Raw genomic sequence first — 23,841 nt, 5'->3', positions numbered from 1 at the left:
AGTGTGTCGTTTGGCTGTGCCGTGTCAAATTGTGTTTATAAGGAAACAAACTGTATCGACGTGTTGTGGGTTTGTTGGATGGAGATTGAACACTTTGGTTGACAAAATCCCATACATATATTATATGTTATTTCTAAATTGTATTAGGTACATTTATTATATATTCTATGCTAATGTGAGCCTTTACACAAATTTTACACTCTTCCGTGTTTTTTGCCTGTGCTTGTGGCCGCCGTTTGTGAAAACGCGTTTATTCGCTTTTTCGGCCTATGCGGCGACTCGTAGCGCTGAGCACGTGACGTAACAGTCACCTGACTCCTCACCGGAAAAGCAACAAAACACCGACAAGTCATACAATTTTTCTTTAATATTCCTCTTAAGTTGCATTAGGGATGGAGTCGACACTGGAGCAACACCTCGACGACACGTAAGACATTAATAGTGCCTGTTTGGCGTTGAATGTCTATAGTATTGATGCAAGAAAATGACGTTGTTTCCCCCTCGTCCGCCGCTTGGCTCGCAGCATGAAGAATCCAGCAGTGGTCGGGGTACTTTGTACGGACGAGCAAGGACACAACCTGGCATGCAAGTCAACTTTCATTCATCCACCCGAGCCGCTTATCCTCATGTCACATATACGCGTATGATTTAGGAGGCGATTCTCGAACTTTTTGAGTCCAGGGAGCAATTTTTCCAAGAACCCTATCCGCACAACACCCCCCCCCCCCGCTCACAAATAAAACACACTCTAGTGCGCACACAACAAAAATTTTTTAGACGCACATCATCACCAAAACATTGTCACATATAATACCGAACACACGGTTATGAAACCCCCCAGTGAATTTCAATAAATACTTTGGTACAGAGCTGGGCATTTCGTCCCGGACGGACGCCCATTTTGAGGACGGAGGACGACAAATTATAAAAAAGGGTCGGACTAAGCAAGGTCGGAAGTGGATTTTAGTCCGTCCCACTAATCGTCCCTCATGCGTGTGATGTGGTCATGAGGCGGCCAAAGTTCATCAATCTCAACCTACTTGGCGAAATGGGCAAAACAAAAATTGCTTCCGAACGCTTAAAACGTGCCACTAGTTACCCAACTGCGCATTCTCACTTGCATTGGGCACGCCCTGGCGGGAACAATGTGCACTGACTGCACACGTTCGGTCTGCACGGAGGGTAGAAGAAGAGGAAGAAGGAGCACTGGCGTTTGACTGTGAGAAATTTGAAACCTGAATGCCGCAGCCGCTTCATTTGCGCACATCGGAGAGGGGAGGGTGTTTGCTTGGGAATATACGACGACTGGCAAAACAAAAAAAAGGTTTAGACATCGCAATCAAATGGCCGACACTGTGCTAAACTAATGCAAACAATATTGCCGTCTTGGTAAAGTTCATCAGCTGTAAAAAACTAAAGAAAGTAAAAATATACAAGATATAACAATCTTCTCGCTCACGGTTCCCTGGTCTTTTTTTTCTACTTTCATGGTAGTGGTAGCCTGCGTATTTCATAGCTCACGATGTCCACAAACCACAATGATAGTCTTTTCCTTCGTTTTGCGCTCTCCACACAAAACTCAGAGTGTACAGGATGCTGTGTGTGAAGCAGTACTCCCCGACGCTGATTGACTCCCGCAAAGCAAAGAGGGAAAGAAGTTCATTTGTTTTAGCATCTGCGCTGCGCCGCACGCAACCGCCCACGCTAACAACATTGACTTCAATTGAATTGCGCCGCGCGGCACGGTGGTCGACTGGTTAGCACGTCCGCCTCACAGTTCAGAGGTCGTGGGTTCGATCCCGGCTCCGGCCTCCCTGTGTGGAGTTTGCATGTTCTCCCCGTGCCTGCGTGGGTTTTCTCCGGGCACTCCGGTTTCCTCCCACATTCCAAAAACATGCATGGTAAGTTGATTGGATACTCTAAATTGCCCCTAGGTGTGATTGTGAGTGCGGATGTTTGTCTCTGTGTGCCCTGCGATTGGCTGGCAACCAGTTCAGGGTGTCCCCCGCCTACTGCCCAAAGACAGCTGGGATAGGCTCCAGCACGCCCCGCGACCCTTGTGAGGAGAAGCGGTACAGATAATGGATGGATGGATGAATTGCGCCGCCAGATTCAATTGAACATTCACATGTAGCAGTACCTAAAGTGCTCCTGCGCGATTTGTTTCTCCACACACGGACTGAGGGTGTTCCACTCGACGCTCCAGAAGCGGAGGGGAAACCAGCGAGCCAATCAGCAACCCGAAGGGCTGACCAATGGAAGCGCTCCCTGGACCGGGCGTCTCCGCCCGTCCGTTCAGAGACTGACCTCCCTCACGTCCGCTGTATTGACATATAAACAATGACCGCTGGTAAATAAACTTCATCTCCTTACATACATACATACATACAACTTGTGGTGGCAAGCGGTTCGTCAAACTGTTACTGTTAACTTACAAGTGGGCGCCCATAAGGTAAGCGGATAGTAAATTCGCCAGCTAGTGAGATTTAAATAAACCTCTGGCTTTAGCATCCTTCCCGCGGCATCATGAACGGATGTGCATGCGCGGACGGCGTCTTTTATACTTATACTTTACTTTTATACTTATACCTTATACTTTTTATGAGTAAGGACGGACGGAGGACGGACCGGCAAAATAGGGTCAAGTGCCCAGCTCTGCTTTGGTAGTTCATTATTCTAAAAAATTGGCAACTTTTAAATTCCTATAGGGAAAAATTCAGTAGTGTGTGTGAGCATTTTAGAAATCAGTGTGAGAGTGTTTGTTATGTGTGAGTGGAAAAAATCTGTATCAGTAGTGTAACTGTGAGAGGTGATAAAATTCAGTAGTGGGCAGAGATGGAAAGTAAAGTATTTGTACTTACGACTGTACTTGAGTAGTTTTTTCCAGTACTTTGTTTGTAGTATTTGTTTTTTAGAATACTTTTTGCTTATACCGTTACATTTTATCACCAGTAGTTCATCTGTAGTTTTAGGTTAGCTTACCAATTAGCATGGCTTCTCCGGTTTTCCCTCTGTTAATTATTCATCGCAATACGTTTTTGAAAACTATACTTCTAAGAAGTATATCTTACTCGCCGCCCTGAATGCTATGAGTACTGACTTAAGATCAAAACCTCAATGCATTGTTTAAATGTAATAGTAGTCAGCCAAGGCTTGTTCTTAGCTAGCTGCTGAGGTGCAAGTCGAACCGATTTCACCTCGACCTGCCGATTACCCGCGTGAGGGTAACATAATCATCTCAGTAAAGCTGAGAAAGCTCAAACTGAAAAATCTGTGATTCTCTGTTTTGCAGTTCTTTGTGTTTTAATGAGGCTCAAAATGCTTCTTCTCATAGTTTATTGGTGCATTACACCTCTTTGATGCATACTGCCGGCTCAAAATGTAAACTGCTATGCGAGCCTTGTGTAGTTTGCAGGAGCAACCAGCATGTCTTGAGGCGCCTTTTTTTGGTAAATAGTTACTACCGGTAATAATTACGGGTTTGTTGTTGTTGTTCTCCTTCATTCTTTCCTAAAGTAGTACAATCCATTTTACGTTCACCCACCTCGTTATTTATTAATTTTCATTGATTGTTAGATTTAATTTTGCACCCTATGTTTGTAATGTATTATATGTAATGTCTCTAACGTAAGGTATTATGATTCACTTCCCTTTGTTGTTGTTCAATCTGCCACCTGGTGGCAAGTGTGTGAAATAAGAATGGTGAATGAAAAGGGCTTTTTGCCCATCAAATCAAGCCTCCTCTGTCTTTCTTACTACTTGCAGTTTGCTCTCAGTGGCAATGCGGGTGACAAATGACGATAAACATCGTAAGAGCAGTGACACAATAGAAAGTTTTCTATTGTATTTTGCTCTAGTGTGTGAGAGTATTTAATGCTATTAAATAATACTAGTGTTTGTTAGCAAAAACGTTGTATAGTATATGTGAGAGTGTTTCAGTAGTTTATGTGAGGAAAAAAAAGTGAGAGTATTTTAGTGGCGTAAGTGTGAGCTGTAATTCTGACTGATGTGTGTTGTTAACATTTGTTTTCCTTCGTTGACCCTCCCAAACAGGCCGGGGCTCGCTGTCAGACGAGCACGGGGGCGTGGTGTCCGTTTTAGCCAAACAGGCTGCAGCTCTCACCAGAGACCCGACGGACACGCCCACCGTGTGCTTGGAGTCCGACTCCGGGTGAGTGCCAACACCAACTTTGTTAGTCTTTGTTAATTTGAAATGACTGACACGGACAATTGAGCTTTTTTTTTTAAAGCAATCTTTCAGCATTTTGGAGATGTGGATGACTAAAGCTGTATGAACGCATCATAAGTTGAATTTGGTTTGTTTGGCTATGCTGCCACCTAGTGGCAGCTTTCTCAACTTCCAGTGATGTTTGCTGTTTAGAATGGTCTGTAATAACATTTGTGTTACACCAAAAGCCGAATTTTAGTCCAGTGTGTTACCCTTTGTTTTATTTAATGAATGTCTGTCATGATGGATTCTGAATGGTCACCTTTTTGGAAAAAGACATTTAGACAAAAATTCTAATGTACACCTTTTCACTTAAAGCAATACTGGCAGACCGGGGGCCAGATCAGGTCCTCCAAGCATGTTGGTCCGGCCCGCGGAAGATTGCCAAAAAAACCCCCAAAAAAACACAGACGTTCGTTACATGGACACATCCTTATGTGACACACCGCCTGGAGGTAGGAGGCGCTGTGGCATTGTCCAGTGCTATGCCTCTCTACATACAGTAGAAAAATAATAAGGAAGCGGCTTCAGAGCTCTTCTTCCTGCAAGTTAAAATTAAAAGGGGATTGCAGAATGGTAGAGGTGGATGTTTCCCCACAAAGCAGGAGGAGAAAAGGAAGAAGCCTGAAGCCGCGGCGGTGGCGTGCTCCAACACTCGGTCTGTAAACATGTTGCTTTCAAAACTGAAAAAAAGAAAGGTTGATAGAGACATTGCATTGGTTTAATACCGAGTGGACCGACTAATAAGCATGCATTGAAGCTCCCAAAGGTAGACTCATGCTTTTGCTCTGTAACCAAGTCAATGCAGCCGCAAAAGAACACAATTAGGTAGTAGTTAAATGAAACTTGAAATGTGAAAATTTGCGTGTTGTGTGTTGTGTCATAGCACAGGGGAGGGACTGGGGTGGTCCGGCCCCAATCCCCTGAATAATTTGGCTGAAAAGCCCTGACTTAGAGCCCTCTTCAATGTTGTACATTGATAGTTAATTTAAATGCTTAACAATGCACTGTTACCAGGAAGATAAAAAGAAAAGAAAGTAGTATGCATTGTGATTTCTTCCTGCGTGTTTTTCAGCAACATTTTGGTGAGGAGTCATGGGGCTGTCACGGTTGCCGTTCACAAGATTTCCTCCTGAGAGCAACTTGTAAAGGAAATGTACAGAAAGTACCGTGGTTTTTGTCTGGCCCAAACATGTTTGTCTTTGCACCCTCGAGTGTGTCAGTCTGTAATTGTTTGGATGTACAGTCTATGCATCTATTAACAAGGAGACATTGTCTTTCGTAATAATAAACTTGTTATCATTAGACATACCGAAAGTGCATCTCTCTGCTTAGTATGGTCAAAACAAAATGTTGCAATAAAAAAAGAATAATACATATAGATGGTTTTTTTTTAATAATTATTTTTCTTTTGTTGATTTTTTTTTTTAACCTCAAGGGCCAAATACTGAAAAATCAACAGTCTCAGTTGGGTGTTACTGGCGACAAAGCAGAAGTTTATGTGTTAGTGTGATGACTACAGTTTAAAAAATATGTATGTATATATGTGTATATATATATATATATATATATATATATATGTATATATATATATATATGTCTGTATATGTCTATGTCTTGCTGCATTTAACTTATCACACTTTTTTTAATTAAAAAAAAAGTTGTAGCAGTAATTTTTTTTAAATTGTAAAATGTAGGTAAATTTAAAAAGTTGTGACAAATATTTATATTCAAACGATTCTAAATTTAAAAAGTTGTGACAAATATTTATATTCAAACGATTCTGATTTTTTTAAAAAAAATCTTGTAACATTCCACCTTTGTTAAATATTTTTTATTTCGCTTAAACAAGTTGGCATCTTTCAACATATTGGTCTGGTTTCACATACAAGGCTTATATCAAGCCAGGAGTAGGTCTAAATCAGATTAGTAAAGCTAGGCTGTTTAAGTGGCTTGCATGAACGTATCTTAAAACTTGGTCCTAGACCAGGGGTCACCAAATCCGGTCCTCAAGGGCCCCTATCCTCCATGTTTTCCATCCCTCCCTGCTGCCACACGGCCTGTTTCAAATGATCTGTATCGTTATCAGGCTTCTGAAAAGCTTGCTGGTGAGCTGATCATTTCAATCAGGTGTGTTGCAGCTGGGAGAGAAGGTAAAACATGCAGGATAGGTGCCCTTAAGGACCGGACTTGGTGACCCCTGATCTAGACTAAGGAGTCCCAGAGTACCCTTAAATGACAACACCAGGGTAAAGCCTCATTATCTTAAGTTAGGAGCGCAGCCTGATAGCATAATGGTGCTCTTGAAAACCTTGAACTAGAATTCAGGACAGCTTTTCTGGAGGAAATTCTGACCCTGAACAATGGCTGAAAGAAAAATAACGCCTTCAAAAAACGATACAGAGTATGAAAAAAGACTGCTGAAACAAGTTGTGGGGAACCATGTTGTTATTTTAAGTAAAGGCCGGCTTCCATTTACAATGAATTCAATGAAAATGTAACCACAAGAATAGTACAGCAACTGCAGGTGAGACATTCCTCACAACATGTTATGACATTGCTTACATTCAACGATATCTGCCTTGATATATGGAAGAACATCAAATTAGATTTGAAAAAAAAGGAAATGCAGACACCAGAAGATTTACGACTGGTGGCGGATCATTTGGACAGTGGTCAAGAAGAACTGAACCCAATTGGTAAATATACCATAAAAAGTTCATAAGTGACTCCCTGTAACTACAGATTATTAACAGAACATTAAATAGATGAAAGAAGAGCAAGATTACAAGTCCAGTTCTTACTGTTCCTGTGCTCCTCGGCATCGGGAGTTGACGGACACTTGATTTTTGATATGATGTCCATCTGCCAATCACTCCGGTGAAGTTCCCGTATTCGCGGAATCGTGCTTTGTAGTTGGCTTGCTCGGCGGCCTCGGAGAATTTGATGGTTCTCAGTTCAAAAATTGTACTGCAAACATTGCGAACTATTCTACACACTGTTGCTTCACTGTGAACGATTTCACAAACAGTACTAAGTTAAACCTGCCTCTTTGCAGGATTAATAGAATCGTCAGTTTAGTCCTATATGGCTTTGCTTAAACCAGAACAGGCTAAATCTATGACTATTTTAAGATACACCTGTGCAAGTGACTTAAAATTAGGCCAGCTCAAACAGCATATTAGTCCAAGACTAGGTTTAAGACTTTTCTGTGAAACCGGGCCATTGACTCTTTCTCATAACCTTTTGAGGCAATGGACTGCAAGTTGCCAGTCTTTGGACTCCCCTAGTTTACCGGGTGTTTAAAAGGAAAAAAAAAAACAACAACAACAAAAATCTTCAAAAATAACAGTTTTTTTCCCCATTAAAATGTACAGCAGTAATTTGACATGTTCAGATATGGCCGCTGTTTGGGGGGGTTGAACTCAAGACCCAGCAAGCTGCAGTTTGTCTGATACTGAATAATTCCTCAAAAGAGATTTTAGGCTGTTTGTTGCCGCTCCCAGTAGACGTTTACTGACAAACTAAACATCAAAGTCGGTTACAGATTGTGTATTTTAAGTCTGTTTTGCCTAATGCTAATGTAACGGATGCCAGGTTGGTTTTGCAAATTTTACCTTTAGTCAAACCTCTCTTCTCAGTCGGGCGTGTTCGAGCCTCAGGCGGCGCAGTGTGCATTGCATTGAAGCAAATAATGTGCCAAAAACCTCTTTCATTCGTTATATCCTTTGCAATGAAGTCGTGACTAATGTTTTTGTTTTACATAGTGCAAGCAGTGCATTTATTAAAAAAAAAAACAAACAAAAAAAAACTGTCGTTTAGTTTTGGGCTGGAACAGATGAATGACAGCTGTCACTGTCCTTACTGGCCGCCTGCTATTCCGCCAACGGCCTGTTGGTGGTCTCAAGCTACGCAGTTGTGGTCAAGACGCGACTCCAAATTCATTTTGTATTTTATCGCTATATGATTACAATCAATAGTGGCGTTTTTGGCACGAGACCGAATAGTAATGCGACTAAATGAGGGTTGTAAGGTTTATATATTGTACACCCATTCTGATTTCCTGGGAGTCTCGATTACGCCACCCGGCGCAGCTATAATCCTCCCCCCCCCCCCCCCCCCCCACACCGCCCCCCCTTCCCAAAGCACCCTCTATCCATCTCCCTTTCCCCGGCCCCTCTGGTTGACTTGCGCGCTCAGACGTCTTTGAACAGAAGGTGAGAAGATGCAGAGGGGACGCAGCCGCGGCGTGTAGAGGCACAAGCAAGATCCAAGGCACGAGGCAGATCGCACACACACCTTACCCTCTCTCCCCACGTCACCCCTCTCTCTCCAAAAAGTGCAAGTTATGGCCGTAGGAGAAGAAGAGCCCCCGAAGGCGCGCCTTGCAGGTTTGGGGAAGCTTTCTCTATAACTTGCTTTTCACATAGCTATCGATTGTTTGCTTTAGCTTTGCTAAAAATACAAGAAGTTATTTACGGCTTTAAAAGAGTGTGTCCGACCCCCCCCACCCCACCCCCCCACCCCACATCCCCCTCCTCACCCCTCCTCCTCTCACCCACGTTCGCTCTCCTCACAGGTGGCCCGCAGATGACGATGACATGCGCTGTTTAAGTGTCACTCTGCGTCCGCTGTGAGGAAGAAGAGGGCTGTGAGTAGGGGGCACCGCGCCGACGCCACCGCCATGCAACCCGGCTGCGCTCCGGAGATAACAACTGGCAGCTTCTACACGAGGTAAGCCCCCCACTTCTCGCCCTCCGAGCGACTTTAATGCGTCTTGCGCGTAAGGCGCTCAAACTCGGCGTTTACAACATACTGTAAAATCTCCCTTCGTCAGCACGGTAATGTCTGTGTTTTACTACCCTGCAAGTCTGCAGGAACGTGCAGCCAGTGGTGCCTTGACTCACGAATTTATTTCGGGCCGTGGCCATACCTGATATTACTCGTATCTCAAATCAACTTCCTCTATTGAAATGAATGGAAAAGAATTTGTTCTGAATGCCCCCAAAACACCTTAGATTGTTTTATATTATGTTTTTACACCTGCAGGGAATAAAATTGAAACATTATTATTATTTTTTTTTTGCACAGTCATTGGGTCACATTGACCCACTAACATGTTATAGTGTTAAACATGCAGGAGGTCAGTTTGACCCGTTCATGTTTTGGGGCGTTTTAAACATGCAATGGGTCAAATTGACAAACATGCAGCAAGAAAAATTGACTCATTAATATTTTGTGGTGCATATTGAACACAAACATACGGGTCAATTATTCAAGTCAAAAATTGGTTTTGAGTTAAATTTGCAGCGGCATATAGCCCCACCTCTGCTGACACTGTACTGTACATATTTTTACCAAAACGAGGAATCGAACAGCATTGTTTTTACCATTATCGGTAGGATATTTGTGACACATTAAACTTGCCTAATTGTCTTGTTACAGTTTGAAGCGCTCGAGCTGAGAATGTCATGCAGAGACGATGACTTTTGACCTTCGTTCCAAAGCAAACCAGCAAAACAGGTGATACAAAATATTTTTCTTTTTGTCATTTAAAAAAAAAAAAAGCCCTGTTTGGTTAGTTGGTCATGCCTTTTTTTTTTATATCGGAGCAGTTTTTCTATGCTGCAGTGGGAGTGTGACTGTGAGGAAGTAATGGGACAACTTGAAATAGTAAGTGACGTAACATGACAGGACAGATGTAGTGAGCCAGGCAATACTACTAAACCCATGTAAAGAATTCTGAGTGCCAATGAGAGGACAGTCCAGGAAGTCGACCCACTTGTCAAACAAAACCTGCGTGTGTTTCTCACACCCATTTTGTCTCCTTCAAAAGTGTAGCAGTGCAGGAGTGTTGTAATGTTGTAGTTTCATAGTGTAGTAGTGGAGGAGTATAGTAAACTAGTAATGTAGGAGTGTCATAGTGTTGTAGTGATGGAGTGCAGGAGTGTTGTGACGCTGTATTGGAGTAAGGCACATTTCTTTCATTGAAAAAAATCCCGCGGCACACCACCAGCTGAAATTGTGAAAAAACTAAAGCTTATTTTAACAATATAAGTGTTATATTGTTTATATAAGCATTTTTTTTTAACATTGAAGAATGACGTTATATTGTAATGTCTTGAATAGGAAGAAAAGAGTATTTCATAATGTTTCATATTGATACTAGTGTGAAACATGGGCCTGTTTGGGTAAACTTGCGTCACTAATTCGCTTGTCTCTAAACAAAGACAATTAGCTACCTGCTGCTGCTGCCACCTGCTGGCATGGAAGAGTACTACAATGTAGTAAAGACATGATTACGCACAGGCACACGAATGAGATCGTTTACCACGGCACACCTGACAATATCTCGCGGAACGCAATTTGAAAAACACCGCTCTACAGTGTTGTAGTTCTGTAGTGTAGTAGTGCAGTATTATAGTACTGTAGTAGAGTAGTTGTGTTTTAGCATCCTGGTGTAGTAGTGTTGTTGTTTCAGCGTCATAGTTTCATAGTGCCGTAGTGTTTTAGCGCCATAGTGCAAGGAGTGTTGTAGCATCAGTGTTATGATTTCATGGCGTAGTACTGCTCCAGTGTCGGTGTCATAGTTTCATAGTGTAGTTGGGTTGCAGTTTTGGTGTCGGATTCTCATGATGTTGTTGTGTTGTAGTGTCAGTGTCCTAGTTTCATGATGTACGTGCCATAGTGTAAGCATCAGTGTTGTAATTTCCTAATGTAGTAGTGCTGCAGTGTCAGTGTCATAGTTCCATGATGTAGTTGTGTTGTAGTTTTAAAGTGCAGATGTGTCAAAGCGTTGTAGCATCAGTGTCATAGTATAGTTGTGTTAGCGCCCTAGGGTGGTAGCATTGCAGTGCCAAGGTCATAGTTTCACAGTGTAATTGTGTTGCAGTATCATAGTGTCGGATAGACCAATCCGACGTTGGCCAACAGTGACCGGCGCTTAGCAACCGTCGGCGCGTCACGCTGGAAAAAATACACAGACAGCGGCGCTGACCATTAAAGTCGATCTACGTCGCTACGTCGATCAGACGGCGCGATCCGACGCCCCGACGCGGACCGACGTTGGATTGTGAATGTCGTAGTGTTGTAGTATTGTAATGCCGTAACTTGTGTCGTAGTGTTGCAATGCAGTAGTGTAGTAGTGTGGAAGAGTCGTAGCGTCGTAGTGTTGCAGTGTAGTAGTTTCATGTGTCGTGCTGTTGTGTAGTAGTAGTATTGTAGTGATGGAGTGCAGTGCAGTATTATGGTGTTGTTGTGCAGTGTCATAGTGCGTTAATGTTGTGGTCTGGTGTTGTAGCGTGTGTAGCGCGTATTATAGTGTATTTGTGTCGTTATGCAGTAGTGTTGTAAAGTGTTGTAATTTACTAGGGCCATAGCGCAGTTGTGTGTTTCATGTGCTGAGCTATTGTTGTGAGGGATCCCAAAAAAAAAACATCAATTTATGAGTGGAGTCTCAACTGCCAGCATGTCATAAATTGAGTGTAGAATGTGAACAGTGGACTTGCCCCCTCCACACACACCCCATCCCCCGCCCCCCCAGCACACTCACTTCCCCCCACTTTGTTTTGACTTCTTTATAATTCAATTCGATTTGATTAGTTTTTAGAGTGGGTTCGTTAGTTTTTCTTAGTTGTTTTCAAACGTTTTAGTTGAGTTTTTATTAGTGTTAATATTAGTTTAAAAAAATATGTATTTGGAGTATTTGGACTTTTTCGCTATATAGTTAGCAGAGATGGACATCTAAATACTAATACATACTAAATTTTTGCTGGTTTATTATTTGTCATCCGTCAGTCCGGCATTTTTTCAAGCCGAACCAACCTGTAATCGTCGATTGGTCAGTCAAATAAGGGTTTGTGCAACGTTGGTTAGTGACAATTACACTGACGGATAAAAACCCACTTCCTTCCGTGCTTAGTCCGTCTTTTTTTTTTTTTACCCGTCTATTATCTAATTTGAGCAAAACTGACATCCCCATCAGTCTGACGGAATGCCCACCTCTGATAGTTATTTTAGGAAGTTAAAATATAGTTGTTACTTTTTTTTAATGTATTTTAAAGCATTCTTCAATTTTATTTTGTCTTTCGTTACAGAATTTTTTTTTTCCCATTTTATTTTTGGTGATTTTGTTACTTTGCATTAACTATAATAACTGCGATAAGTGTTCTCAACCCCCCCCCCTCCCGCCCCCGCCCCTTCCATTGGAATTGGAACACTCCCAAAGTGGTACTATTTGGAGTTCAGTCAGTATACATATCATATTACATATGGGTGGAGCATGGTGTCAAAGGTTTAATTTCTGTTCCTTAGCATCCCCAATGTACAGTATGTTGTTTCTATACCACGCTTTTAATTGGAGCTTTCTTCCTTAACTCATGATGGTCCATGCAAATCGGCCCGTTATTGTTTGCTTTGCCATAATCCTGCTGACAGCTGGAATAACAAAACCAATAGATTCGTTTGTGTATGCTAGCACAAGACAGGGTATATGCGGTCAAGCAAAAAGACACTTCGGGTTAGAGTGCAACTTATATAATGACACATCGGGAGGTTTTTTTTCCTCTTACCTCCAGGGTGTTAAAAAAAAACCAAAAAAAAAACGCTATCACGAGTCCACGGGAAAACGCAAAGTCTGCACCAGTAAAGATAATGAGACTGTAGATTAGTCAATATTACTAATAAGTGATCAGAATCACTCATTTATCATGAAAATGTCTCAGAATAATGAAACTTGCGCAAATGCCAGGACAATGATAGGTTCCTTAAAATGTGTTAACTTCATTTTATACCGTTTTTTTTTTTTTAATTGGATGTACGATGTACATAACTTTGGCATGTCCCACACACCGCTCTGCTATAATGAAAAAAAAATAAAAATGAATGAAATGACTTGGTTGTATAGTCCACAACGTTATCTCATAAAATAAGTCATTTTCATCATTCTATTTTCATGATCATAATGAACGTTTTTTTTAATTGCTCTTGAGAGTGCGGTCCACTCTGTCGTTCTTGGGCAGCTGCCCCTTTAACAAACCCTACCATGTTTTCAGCGACATTACTACCAGCATTTTTGTCTTTCTTCAACGGAGGCTGAAGCAGCGGCTGGTTGCAGTGTAAATATTTGCGTTTGTTTTCGTAATTGTCATCATTTTTTTCATTTTTTATGTGTAATTGGAAAAAACATTTCCACTCTGTCACAGTCAAATATCATCTGATATCAAAACCATTGAATCATGTTTCGAAGTGAAGGTCTAAAATGTCCCATTAAATACCGAACAATGAGCCCAAAATGTCCATCATGTCATAGTCAACCCTGTCAGCAAGCTCACATATTTGCATTGTGAAATTATCTTAAAAAAAAGTGTCGGAGCTTGACTAACACATGAAATGAATACGATATTTTTTTTTTTCTCAAATGATGAAACAAAGAGTACGTCACATTGACACGTGAATATTACTGTTAATAAAAACCCCCAAAACATAATAGCCTGTACTGACAATGGGCTCTGAAATGCACTTTATGCACGGTACTTCAATTTATTTGTGTTTGCAAAGATGACAGGCGCGCTGCTTGTTTTTCGCGGCAAAAAGCGGGTGGCAACTTCATGTCAAAGTGTGGCCGAGACCATATGAGAAGGGTTAGAAATACAGCTGACCAAGTTTAATTCCTAGTCAGTCTGGCTCACTCAAAACAGGAGGCCAGGGTTAAAGTTTCAGGCCGGCGAGACGCCCGGCTGACGTCAAGGTGAAGAAATGGTACCGTCCCCTTTTGGAGGATTGTGAAATCATATGCTAGACCGCACTGCCGAGATCCCTCACCCTGTAACGTGAGCTGCGGTTTGGGTTGAGTTAGTCCAAACCTCCCACGCAGAGTTTTTTAATAGAACCCGCAAACACCAAAACACAAGTCTGGTCTCAACATTAGGTACAGCCGCACAATCTTGATAGCTGTGTCAAAATTGACAACGCGCTAATTCCTGCGCTTGCGTTACTTCCAAAATGTGGAGTCTTTTCAAAGTAATGAGTTCCATCGCAATATTATCAATCAATCAATCACATTTTATTTATATAGCACTTTTCATACATAAAAATGCAACTCAAAGTGCTTTAAAACATTCAAAGCAAAACATAGAATTATCTTCAATCAAAAGAAAAGATAAATTATTTAAAAGTTGTTGAAAGCCAACTATTAGTGTCTCCTCACCAGAGTACGAGGTTAAACTGTAACAGGCAATCATTGCACTACTTTTGGAATAAATTACTCCCAGCGCTGGTTACTTTAGAAGAGAACTTTTTTTTTTACGTGCTTAACAAGCACTGAGTGAATGGAGAGTTTCATTTTAGGAAGACAGTGTCTCGCCATCACAAGGTGAAAATTAGGGATGCCAGTACTGTACTCAGACCGGAAACAAAGGCTCTGATACCTACACACTGATACTTTACCAGTCCGACATATAACTTTTCAGACAGAGACACCACACAACTTGTATTATAGGATTTCTTTAATTGAAATGTCTGGCAAGACTGTGGGAAAAACATGCAGTTGGATGTTAAAAATGTCAATAAATGACAAATTTTTACTCTAAAAACTAGATTGGAACCCATGTGCCATCTTCAAAAAAAGTTTGGCTTTCGTGTTTTTGAACAATATTTGACTAAAGCAAAGCACATTTTCATCATAAGTCCCATTATCAAGTCAAGGAAAATGGTGGTCAAGGCATCCATTTTGAAATCGTGAACCTGCCCATGCCTTAAATGTGTGTACTTTTAATGTGACAGAGGTACAGTAATAGCGTTGAAGAGGGAGCTTGAAAGATTTCAGAGAACTGTCTGTATTTTGGACAGGTTCCCGCAGAAACATGGGCCAGCTGGTCTCTGAATGTTCATGGAGGAATCTTGATTTAGTAAAACAGTCCAAGTCATGTATATGTGCATTCTTATTGGACATTGGGGGGAGTTTGAAACCGTCTCGAGAACTGTCTGTGTCCCACCACGTTTTTTTTCGCAATAACATGCACCTTTCAAGGGTCATCGGTGAGGGGGGGGATCTTGAAACAGCGAATAAGTAAAACAGCATAAAAATGATGAGAGTCTTGTTGCCGACCTGGTTAGGTTGTACAGGTGTACCTAATGAAGTGGCCAGGGGTTGTCCATCACGGAAGCGCGCGCGTGCAAACTATCGAAGGAGAAGTGCGGCGGCGTGTCGTACGTCCTAGCGCAAGCGTGCCCAAACACGAGGCGGTTAAACCCTCGCCGCGAGGTGCCGATTGCCAGCCCCCTTTGCTCGAACCCGCAGACCCTCGGCACATTCCCAAACATGCACTCAGGCATGCTTGGCGGACAACTTATGAAAAGCACATGGGAGGCAAATATTTCCCCCAGCGGTACACTGGTCCAATTCATTCCTCTTTTAATCCGCTCTGCGCCCTCAGCCTAAAAGCGTCTCGCTTTCTTATACAAGTCACTTATTGATTCAGGCCACTAAGTCTAAACAAGATACGGCGCTGCCTTGAAGTTCCAACACAATGCATTCCGTGACTTCCATTTGATTGACCTTTCCAAACAAAATTTCTCCATAGAGATCAATTCAGTTCGGAATCATTCATTCCAGAGTCTGACATCAAAAGTCTACATCAGGGTCGGGGAAACTTTTGGGCTCAAGGGCTACATTGGATTTTTAAACTTGTGGCAGATTATTATTTGCAGATGCAGTTAAAAAAAAAAAAAAAAAAAAAGGCATGTAAACCATCCGAAATTGGTTGTTTTTATAATAAAATGTTGTTGTTTTTTCACGTTTTATAGTTTATTCAATTATAATCAGGCAACCCAGCTGTTTGTAAACTAAATGTAACAACTTTAAACATACTGTATATGGGTGATTCTCAGAAAGTTTGTTCCAGCGGAATTTTTGAACGCCTGACCCACCTCGAGAGTCGATATTTTTTCCCTTTACAATGAATCACCAAATTCTACTGCTTACAATATTGCAAACATACTGCAGGGATCAAATAAACAACCTTACAGAGATTCGTGCTGTCGGTTGTGGATGAATGTACTTTTACTGGGGAAAATTAGCCGCCGTGAGCACTTTTAGCGAAGTCACACGCCGAAACGTAATACACGACCGGATCAAGGTGGGGGTCGTACGTCACAATATGAAAGTTAATCGTCAACGGTTTGACCGGCTCGGAAATAGACCGGCCATTCGGGAAAATCAACACATTTTCCTGAAATTCCAGACGGCCAGCACGCTCCCGACTGTAACACAAAATTCTCGCGACGGATTTGAACTTTTATTTTTTTGGACTGTACAGTTGACTAAAAAAAAGAAGTACCAAGGTTACCTAGAGAGCTGAAATGTTGCGAATTTCATGTCCACTTCTAAATTCCGTTAGCTCCACTTCTGTCCGCTGGTCATATGCCCAGTCGCTGCCAAACGAAAGATGGCTGGGCTGGATATTCCACCACAGTTTCAGCAAACGCTACTGCAGCCCAATGTAACCTCCTGGTTTGCGGGTTTGCTGCGAGTGTGCCGGACAATGCACAAGCATGATTGACGCCTCGTCGGCTGTTTTTCCTCGGACGTTGTGGGCAATTTCGTTTTTCACGGATCATTTTGTCCTGTCATTCCAACAGTTTTAATACAAATAACAGAACATGTGATTTTTGAGAAAATGGCAAACTCCCCCCTTTAATTGATTGCATTGTCTTGAGTTTATCATCTGTATTATTTCGCAGTCTTGGGACCGGGAGAGTGGACCTGAGAAGCAGGAATTTCTTGTTGGAATCCTGTTTCGTATTACAGTGCGCAGGGATACTCCTGTTACAAGTCCATGCAGAGTGAAAAGATGCAATCCCAAGGTCATTGTGAGGTTTTTCGCTCACAGCGATGCAGCTCATTGCGCATTCTAGCACGATTGTGTTACACGTCACACGTGTTACGGAACGACTTGTAAAAGTCCCTCGCTGAGGTGGCGGCGCGCCATGTCCGTCAAGTAAAAGCTGCATAATTGAGGGGCCTTTTTACATTTTTTTTTTTTTATCATTTATTTATTTATTTTTTTATTTTTTCAACGCCATTGTTGCGCAATGTGGCATAAAGGGACTGCTGAAGGACAGAGCAGGGCTGATGAAAGGCAGATGTGGGACGCAAGCAAAGGCAGGCCTACGGAGTAATGGGTGGGACTCAGCAAGCTGCAAAACAAGGCCAAAAAGCAAGCAGACACGAAAAATCCACGCGGGACCGTCAGACGTTTATTGGCGCAGACGATGCTGTGATGCCTGCTCGTCTGGACTGTTTGTTAATTTTTGTGGTCAGGCCCCACCGTGATCTTTGGATTTGGAGCAAATGTCTGACTCGCTGTCAACAGCAGTGTGTTTATGTACGGCTTCCCCGTTGGCAAGTTGCTGGGATCGTCTGCTGCCGAGCTGCAGGCTTCCTCAGACGGTGGCGGGCGCTTTATCGGTTGTGTGAGGTCCCACGGCAGGTATTATCGATCCGCAACTTTGGACTTTATGCCTCGGCGTTAAATCTCCTTAGCAGTGAAAGTTGCATTAAGTCAACTTTGGGGATGATGACTCGAGAGAATGTCACACATTTTGCCCACGTGTATCAATCTCATGCTGCTTTGCGCTATTTTGGACCTTGTATCTCACGTTCGCTTTCATCATCATCAGTTAGAATAGTTTAACATTAACATTGTTCTAGGAATGAAGATCTGATGGCTCGCAATGCAAATACTTCGGTTTAATAGCTACTGTTCTATTCATCAAGCGGACCAGGAGGAATTGTTTTTGTGCTGTTTTTCCACGCAGGCTCAACATACCCGCCACGGTCCCGGTGACACGGCACAACCATCAAACCATCATCGTTGTGGGGCAGGATTAACTTTGTGTGTGTTTTGCTCTACCTCGGCCTTGTGAGTCATTTCTCCCGAAAGGAGACGCCGATTAGAGAAGAATATCCACAGGAAGTTAAGCAAGCAATCATTTTGTCCAAAGTGTTCTCCCACTCAATAAAGTTTTATGCTTACTTCTTTTGTGCCAATTCCTGTTGGCATGATCGGCCATTATCGAGTAAGGGAGGACTTAGCTTATTGCCATGTTCTTGTATGCCTTCCTAGAAGGAGTCCGTCAAAAATACGAGCCCTGGATTTCGCCCATAATGGCTGCTTCAAACCAAAACTGCCTACTTCCTGTTACATTTTGGGCTACTTTTATTTACCTGTTATGATGGGCACGCCCACCCAATTTCGTGTCGATCGCTGAAACTGAAATTTCCAACTTTCTACTTGATACCATGTGGGAATCTTGGATACATTTTCACCAGGATACAAATCACTGCGTTTTTGGCCATCCCGAAGACCCCCAAAAAAGTGATTCGTTTGTTGATTCATAATAAACACAGCAATTCCGAGAGGCCCTCGCTGAAGTGGAAAACATCCCATTTCTTATCGAGTTTTACAGCGTTGTTCAAGTTTCACCGGCGTATAGTCAACAACCACCAGCGATGTCTTTGAAAAATATTGAAAGTGAGTTGCAGACATCACAGAGATGCTACAAAGAGCAAAGGTCAGACCACTCCACAAAACAGTCACAACTCGTCACCTTAAGATAGCAGGAAACATCTTGTGACTGCCTAACAGCGGCATTGCAAAAACAGCAATTACCTGAACATCTCAAGATGGGAAAAGAAAAAAAAAAGGACGACCACGGAACAACTGGAAAAGAATATTTAAGAAGGACCTTGAGGCTCAAAATATATTATTTTCCTTTGTGGAGCAGTTTTGCAAATCAATGACTTCTTTTGAGGAATAACTTTTTAACTTTTTTAAGCAATTTTTGTATTATTTTTTATTTTTTTGCAGGTTAATCCCAGGGAACTGAAGCAAGAGTTTTATTAAAACAATAAAAATATGACAATAAAATGAGTGAGCAATTGGTTTACTTTTCTTTTTGTTTTATAGAATCAACAGTTTTTTTTTCTTAAACTGACATTGTGTATAGCAGCAAAGTATATATTCTTGTCTAGAAGAAAAGCTCAATTGAAAAAAAACCCCTCTGCTGTAATGTAATTTTAATGTAACTCTACTGTGAAAACAAATAACATTACTGTCAATTATAAATATTTCATACTATACATTTAAACTTATAGGCAATTCCTACTGTACAGCGTTACTCAAGTTAAACATGTCTGGATCCGGTTCAATTTGGCGTGGATGATTTTCTCTCCAGAATCCAGACATTTGTTTGATTTGCCTGATATTTTGCTGTTCAAAATTGGATGTTCTCAGATTTTTCGCCTTTCCAGCCAGACAAATGTGAAAATTACGGTGTTACACGCTAGCACTGTCAATCTTATGTTAGCTTAGCATTTAGCATGGCTTCTCCATCTTTTCTTGTCATCCCTACGTGTATGTCGGAAATGTAGCTTATTTGCTGGCACGCCAGCGGTGATTACTGACCTAGGAGCAACAAACTCTGTGTTCAGGCGCAATAGTAGCCAGCTAAAACTGTTGCTAGCTAGCTGCTTCTTCGTAAGTAGCACAGAGCTCCCCTTGACCTCCGACTACCCACGGTAGGTGACGCGAGCGCAGCGAAGCTTTTTTGGAACCGTCTTGGCGGTTCTTCTTCTTCTTCTACTACCTTAAAATACATTTTAAGAAAGGAACTAAGTCTAACGAAAACGATTAGCATGTTAAACTATCTTCCGAAAGAGTCTTAACTTATACGCACATCTATTTGTTTCTTGTTCCCCCCCCCTCCGACGATAGGGCAGCCATGAAGCTCTTCAGGAAGGATGATGTCGCCACGAAGAAGGACAAGGAGTACGAGGAGCCACCAGATGGTGGATGGGGCTGGCTGGTGGTGCTGCATTGTTTCCTGGTAATGTGGAGACAAATGATGGTTACTGCTTTCATATATGAAGACTAAACATTGAAACAACGTGAAAAGGTGGAAGGCGGAGGAAAAACGGTTGATCTAGCTCAGCACCTTTCTGTGATATTTCTCTCATTTCCGTTTGTTTTCCAGGTTAACGTCCTGGTGATGGGAACATTGAAGACCTTTGGGATCTTCTTCTTGGCATTCCAAGACGAGTTTGGGGGCTCGGCCGAAAGCATCAGCTGGATCGGTTCTATCATGTCAAGTTTGCGTCTCTCTGGAGGTTTGGCAGCACTGTCCTGTCTGGTCCTGTCCTATATCCTACTTGTTGCTTCTTTTCCTCACAGGGTGTGGCGCTGCCGTGCTCACTTCTCCTGCCTCTTGCTGTTCATATTTTTGCTCCGTTCTACCTTTTCACCCCGTCTGCAAACTCTCAAAAGTCATTCTGTCCGACCGCACTTCAAATAAGTATTCACCAGTAATAACTGCAATAGTGGGAGTATGTTCTGAAAACTGTTCTGACACGAAAATGCACCGCACTGCATGACTAGTCAGCCCAACAATGTTAAAAAAAAAAAAAGAAAGAAAGCTAATGCCGTTTGAAAAGAGTGAAAAATCGATTTTTAAAAATCCTCAAAAGTGTGGCACCTGTGCGCTGCACTGTGCTTTGATTGCCTAGTCAGGTATTTTGTTGGGTGTGCCTGTATCGTCATGCTTCCTCCCTTCGCTGTCACCCATCAGCACCCATCGCCTCGGTGGCCTGCGCCAAGGTAGGAACCAGGGTGACGTCCATTACGGGCGCCTTGCTTGTCAGCGGGGGCTTCCTCATCAGTATTTTCGCCAACAGCGTGGTGTTCCTCTACATCAGCATGGGAGTCATCGTAGGTGAGCAGGAAACGTCCTCCTGTGGATTTCTGTAATGACTCTGGGACCCCCCCCCCCTCGTAAAAATTCAACATTACTACTATGTGAACATGTTCAACGTTTTTTTTTTTTAATGATACGCCATAATGATTTATCGCAGATTATTTTGCAGATCCCTAAACTACAGCTCGCGGGGGTTGATCACCACTGCTCAAAAACTTTCTTCCATGCAGGAATGGGTTTCGCACTACTCTACCAATCCTTCTCGGTGGTCACGGCGCTCTACTTCCGGAAGAAGTTAGCGACGGCGTATGCCATTGGACGCTCTGGCATGGGTTTGACATTTGCCCTGGCTCCGTTCACTCAGCTGCTCCTGGACCAGTATGCTTGGCAAGGTGGGCGGTACAAATGCATCACCTACCTTGCATCACTTTCTCTTTCTCTCTCTCTTGGGATTCAGACATTCACATTATACAGGGTGACTCCCCCCTGAAAAAAATACGGTCCCTGAAAAAGGATTTGGAAATTTGAAATGGATTTCTAAAGAAGAAAAGTCCAATGAGTAGAATGTTTTAATGTGATGTTCCAAACACAACAAACTAGTTATACCTCAACATTTTTCTTCATTTCTGTAATTATTATTTTGTTTGATTAAGAAATGAAAGTTGGGGCCCATTTCATTGGGGTCACCCTGTATTATTTACTTCCATAATATCATCGATGATACGTATCTAGACTGTATTCTAACAGAATGGTCTATTTTGGCTCCTCTCCGTGTCCCTGGCAGGCGCGCTGCTGATCCTCGGTGGCCTCATGCTCAACCTGGTGGCCACCGGGATGCTCCTGCGGCCCATCCAAGTGAAACCCCCCACCTCCTCCAGCTGCGCTTTCCCCAGCCAGAGGAGCCCAGCCGTGTCCCTTAAGAGTTCCTCGGAGAAGGAAAACGCCAAAAGCTGCCTGAACGGCTCCTCGCATTTATCCAACGGCATCTCCAAATCGGACTCACTTCCGTCCCCTCCTCGTCCTCCTCTTGAGGAGCTGGATTGCACTCAGGAAAGCAAGCGGCAGTTGGAGAACGCCGAACTGAACGGACTGGTTCTCAACGGCCACGACACCCACCAAGACGTGGGTGTGTGCAAGACCACCGCCGATGGCTCCCTGGAGCTCAACGGCACCACGAATGGGTCCACCCCGGTCGGAGTCCCTTCCGTCCACGCCGGCACGCCATGTGAGGAGAGCCCCCCGAATGCCAAAGTACTCGATTTTTCCTTACTCAAGGATCCGTTCTTTTGCATCTACACGTGGTCGTTGGTCTTCAGCCAGCTGGCCTACTTCATCCCCTACTTCCACCTGTCCGCCCGAGCCAGAACGCTGGGCATCGACCCCATGGATGCTTCATTTATCATCTCTGTGGCAGGTAAGGCCCGCACTTTGGGCCGTCTTCTCCCTGCACACTTACTAAATAGGACATTTCGCCATGACGTGGGGCTGCGCGATACATACCGTAGATCGGAGCTGGGCATTTGACTCAAATTTCCCGGTCCGTTTATCACCTTCCGCCTGCAGCCGGGGTGGCCGTCGGCCGTCCGTTTATCCGCCTTTTTGTCCGGACGGAACAAATAGTATGTAGCATTTGAAACGGGCTTCCGTTTGCCTTTCCGTCTTCCAACTTTGACCGACTTTCAAACAGCAGCCGTACGTGCCCCTACGTAGTCACCCATCCTCTCTGCTTTCCCGGCTGCTCGAGAACTTCCCGGGGAATGCGAGGCAGGCGCTAAGCTAACTAGCTATGAGGTGAGGTAGGCTCGCAGAGAGAACCAAAAAAAAACAAAACCTTTTGGGATAGGGCCTTTATCTGGCAGTGCAACACCCAAAACCATTTTTTTTGTCAACATTTCAGTTGAGGTCAGCGGCGGTCAGTCTTAAACGTACATGTCGGATGTACCCTGCGACCTATGGTCTATACTTCCGCTATCTGCAATGCCGACCAACTTTCATTTGGTCCACATTTAAAACAACTTGTCGTTTGAACTGAATTCTATTTTAAGTTACGTCGTCCAAACTGTCACCACAAACTTCAGCGAGCTCGACTTCAGCCACTGATGTGACTTACCAGGCCACACCTCTTAAAGACACATCCGACAAATGTATAGTAGAGTGCACAAAGTAATTGACATTTTCTTTTTTTATGATTCATTAGTTCTACTTTGACTACCCAATTCCACACTCTACAGTAGGCCTATTGTACTTAATAAAAACATACAGTAAGAGCATGATTTGATACAGTTGAAAGAATTAAACAGTTTGTGCTTGATTATTTCATGCATTGTTTCAACAGGCATTGTGTATCTAGTGTGTCTTGTCCACCAGGGAGAATTATAATACATAAGACCTTCTATACTTAGATTCGGTGATGATACACAGGAAAAACCCTTTGCGACTAAGATGCACTAATATTAGTCATTTTTTCCAAATATCTGTATGTATGTGTTGCTACCATTTCCTGTTCGAAGAGAAGTTGTTTAAAATTGTCCAACTACGGCTAATTTCAATGCTATTTCCGTTAGCCCCTCTGTGGTGTTTCCCATTATCTGTTAGCATTAAGCTAGCGGGCTTTTGTCAGGCAAAGTGATTTGATTAACTCATCCACTGCCAGACATTTTCATTTTACCCTAACGTTTGAAACAAATTGAAAAAAATATATAAATAAGTTCCTAAGATTGAATGGCTGGACTGTGAAAAGACAAATAAATGGTCAATGGCAGTGTATGAGTTAAAATACGCAACGTGCAATTCAAAATTTGATATTTCGTTTTTTTCAGTAAGCTCCAACTGGGAGTGTTAAGAAACATCTTGAAGCAAGA

At 42.7% G+C, this 23,841-nt stretch overlaps 2 protein-coding genes across 6 annotated transcripts in view; both read left to right on the top strand.

Moving 5' to 3' along the window:
* The first annotated feature begins 34 nt into the window (after positions 1–34).
* lamtor5 (late endosomal/lysosomal adaptor, MAPK and MTOR activator 5) lies at positions 35–5,605 on the top strand. The gene is made up of 4 exons (XM_086034769.1): positions 35–427; positions 524–585; positions 4,054–4,171; positions 5,304–5,605. The coding sequence occupies exons 1-4, from the start codon at positions 393–395 to the stop codon at positions 5,362–5,364; spliced, it is 276 nt and encodes a 91-aa protein (XP_085890895.1). The 5' UTR covers positions 35–392; the 3' UTR covers positions 5,365–5,605.
* A 2,791-nt stretch (positions 5,606–8,396) lies between these two features.
* slc16a4 (solute carrier family 16 member 4) overlaps positions 8,397–23,841 on the top strand; it is a 28,234-nt gene continuing 12,789 nt past the window's right edge. The window contains exons 1-8 of one of the 5 annotated variants that reach the window (XM_086034691.1): positions 8,397–8,619; positions 8,808–8,962; positions 9,674–9,751; positions 20,005–20,116; positions 20,264–20,396; positions 20,855–20,998; positions 21,211–21,372; positions 21,765–22,394. In XM_086034691.1, coding sequence (XP_085890817.1) covers positions 9,711–9,751; positions 20,005–20,116; positions 20,264–20,396; positions 20,855–20,998; positions 21,211–21,372; positions 21,765–22,394 — 1,222 coding nt within the window. In that variant the 5' untranslated portion in view covers positions 8,397–8,619; positions 8,808–8,962; positions 9,674–9,710. Of the gene's footprint in view, positions 8,620–8,807; positions 8,963–9,673; positions 9,752–16,683; positions 17,719–18,046; positions 18,151–20,004; positions 20,117–20,263; positions 20,397–20,854; positions 20,999–21,210; positions 21,373–21,764; positions 22,395–23,841 lie in introns of those variants that run through there. The other 4 variants (XM_086034674.1, XM_086034700.1, XM_086034662.1 and 1 more) reach the window with 4 other exon arrangements.

Source organism: Filicampus tigris, chromosome 1 (genome assembly GCF_054856515.1).
Source record: "Filicampus tigris isolate MCC_2025a chromosome 1, RoL_Ftig_1.0, whole genome shotgun sequence".
NCBI classification, from domain to species: domain Eukaryota; kingdom Metazoa; phylum Chordata; class Actinopteri; order Syngnathiformes; family Syngnathidae; genus Filicampus; species Filicampus tigris.
This window is presented reverse-complemented; position numbering and strand designations above follow the sequence as displayed.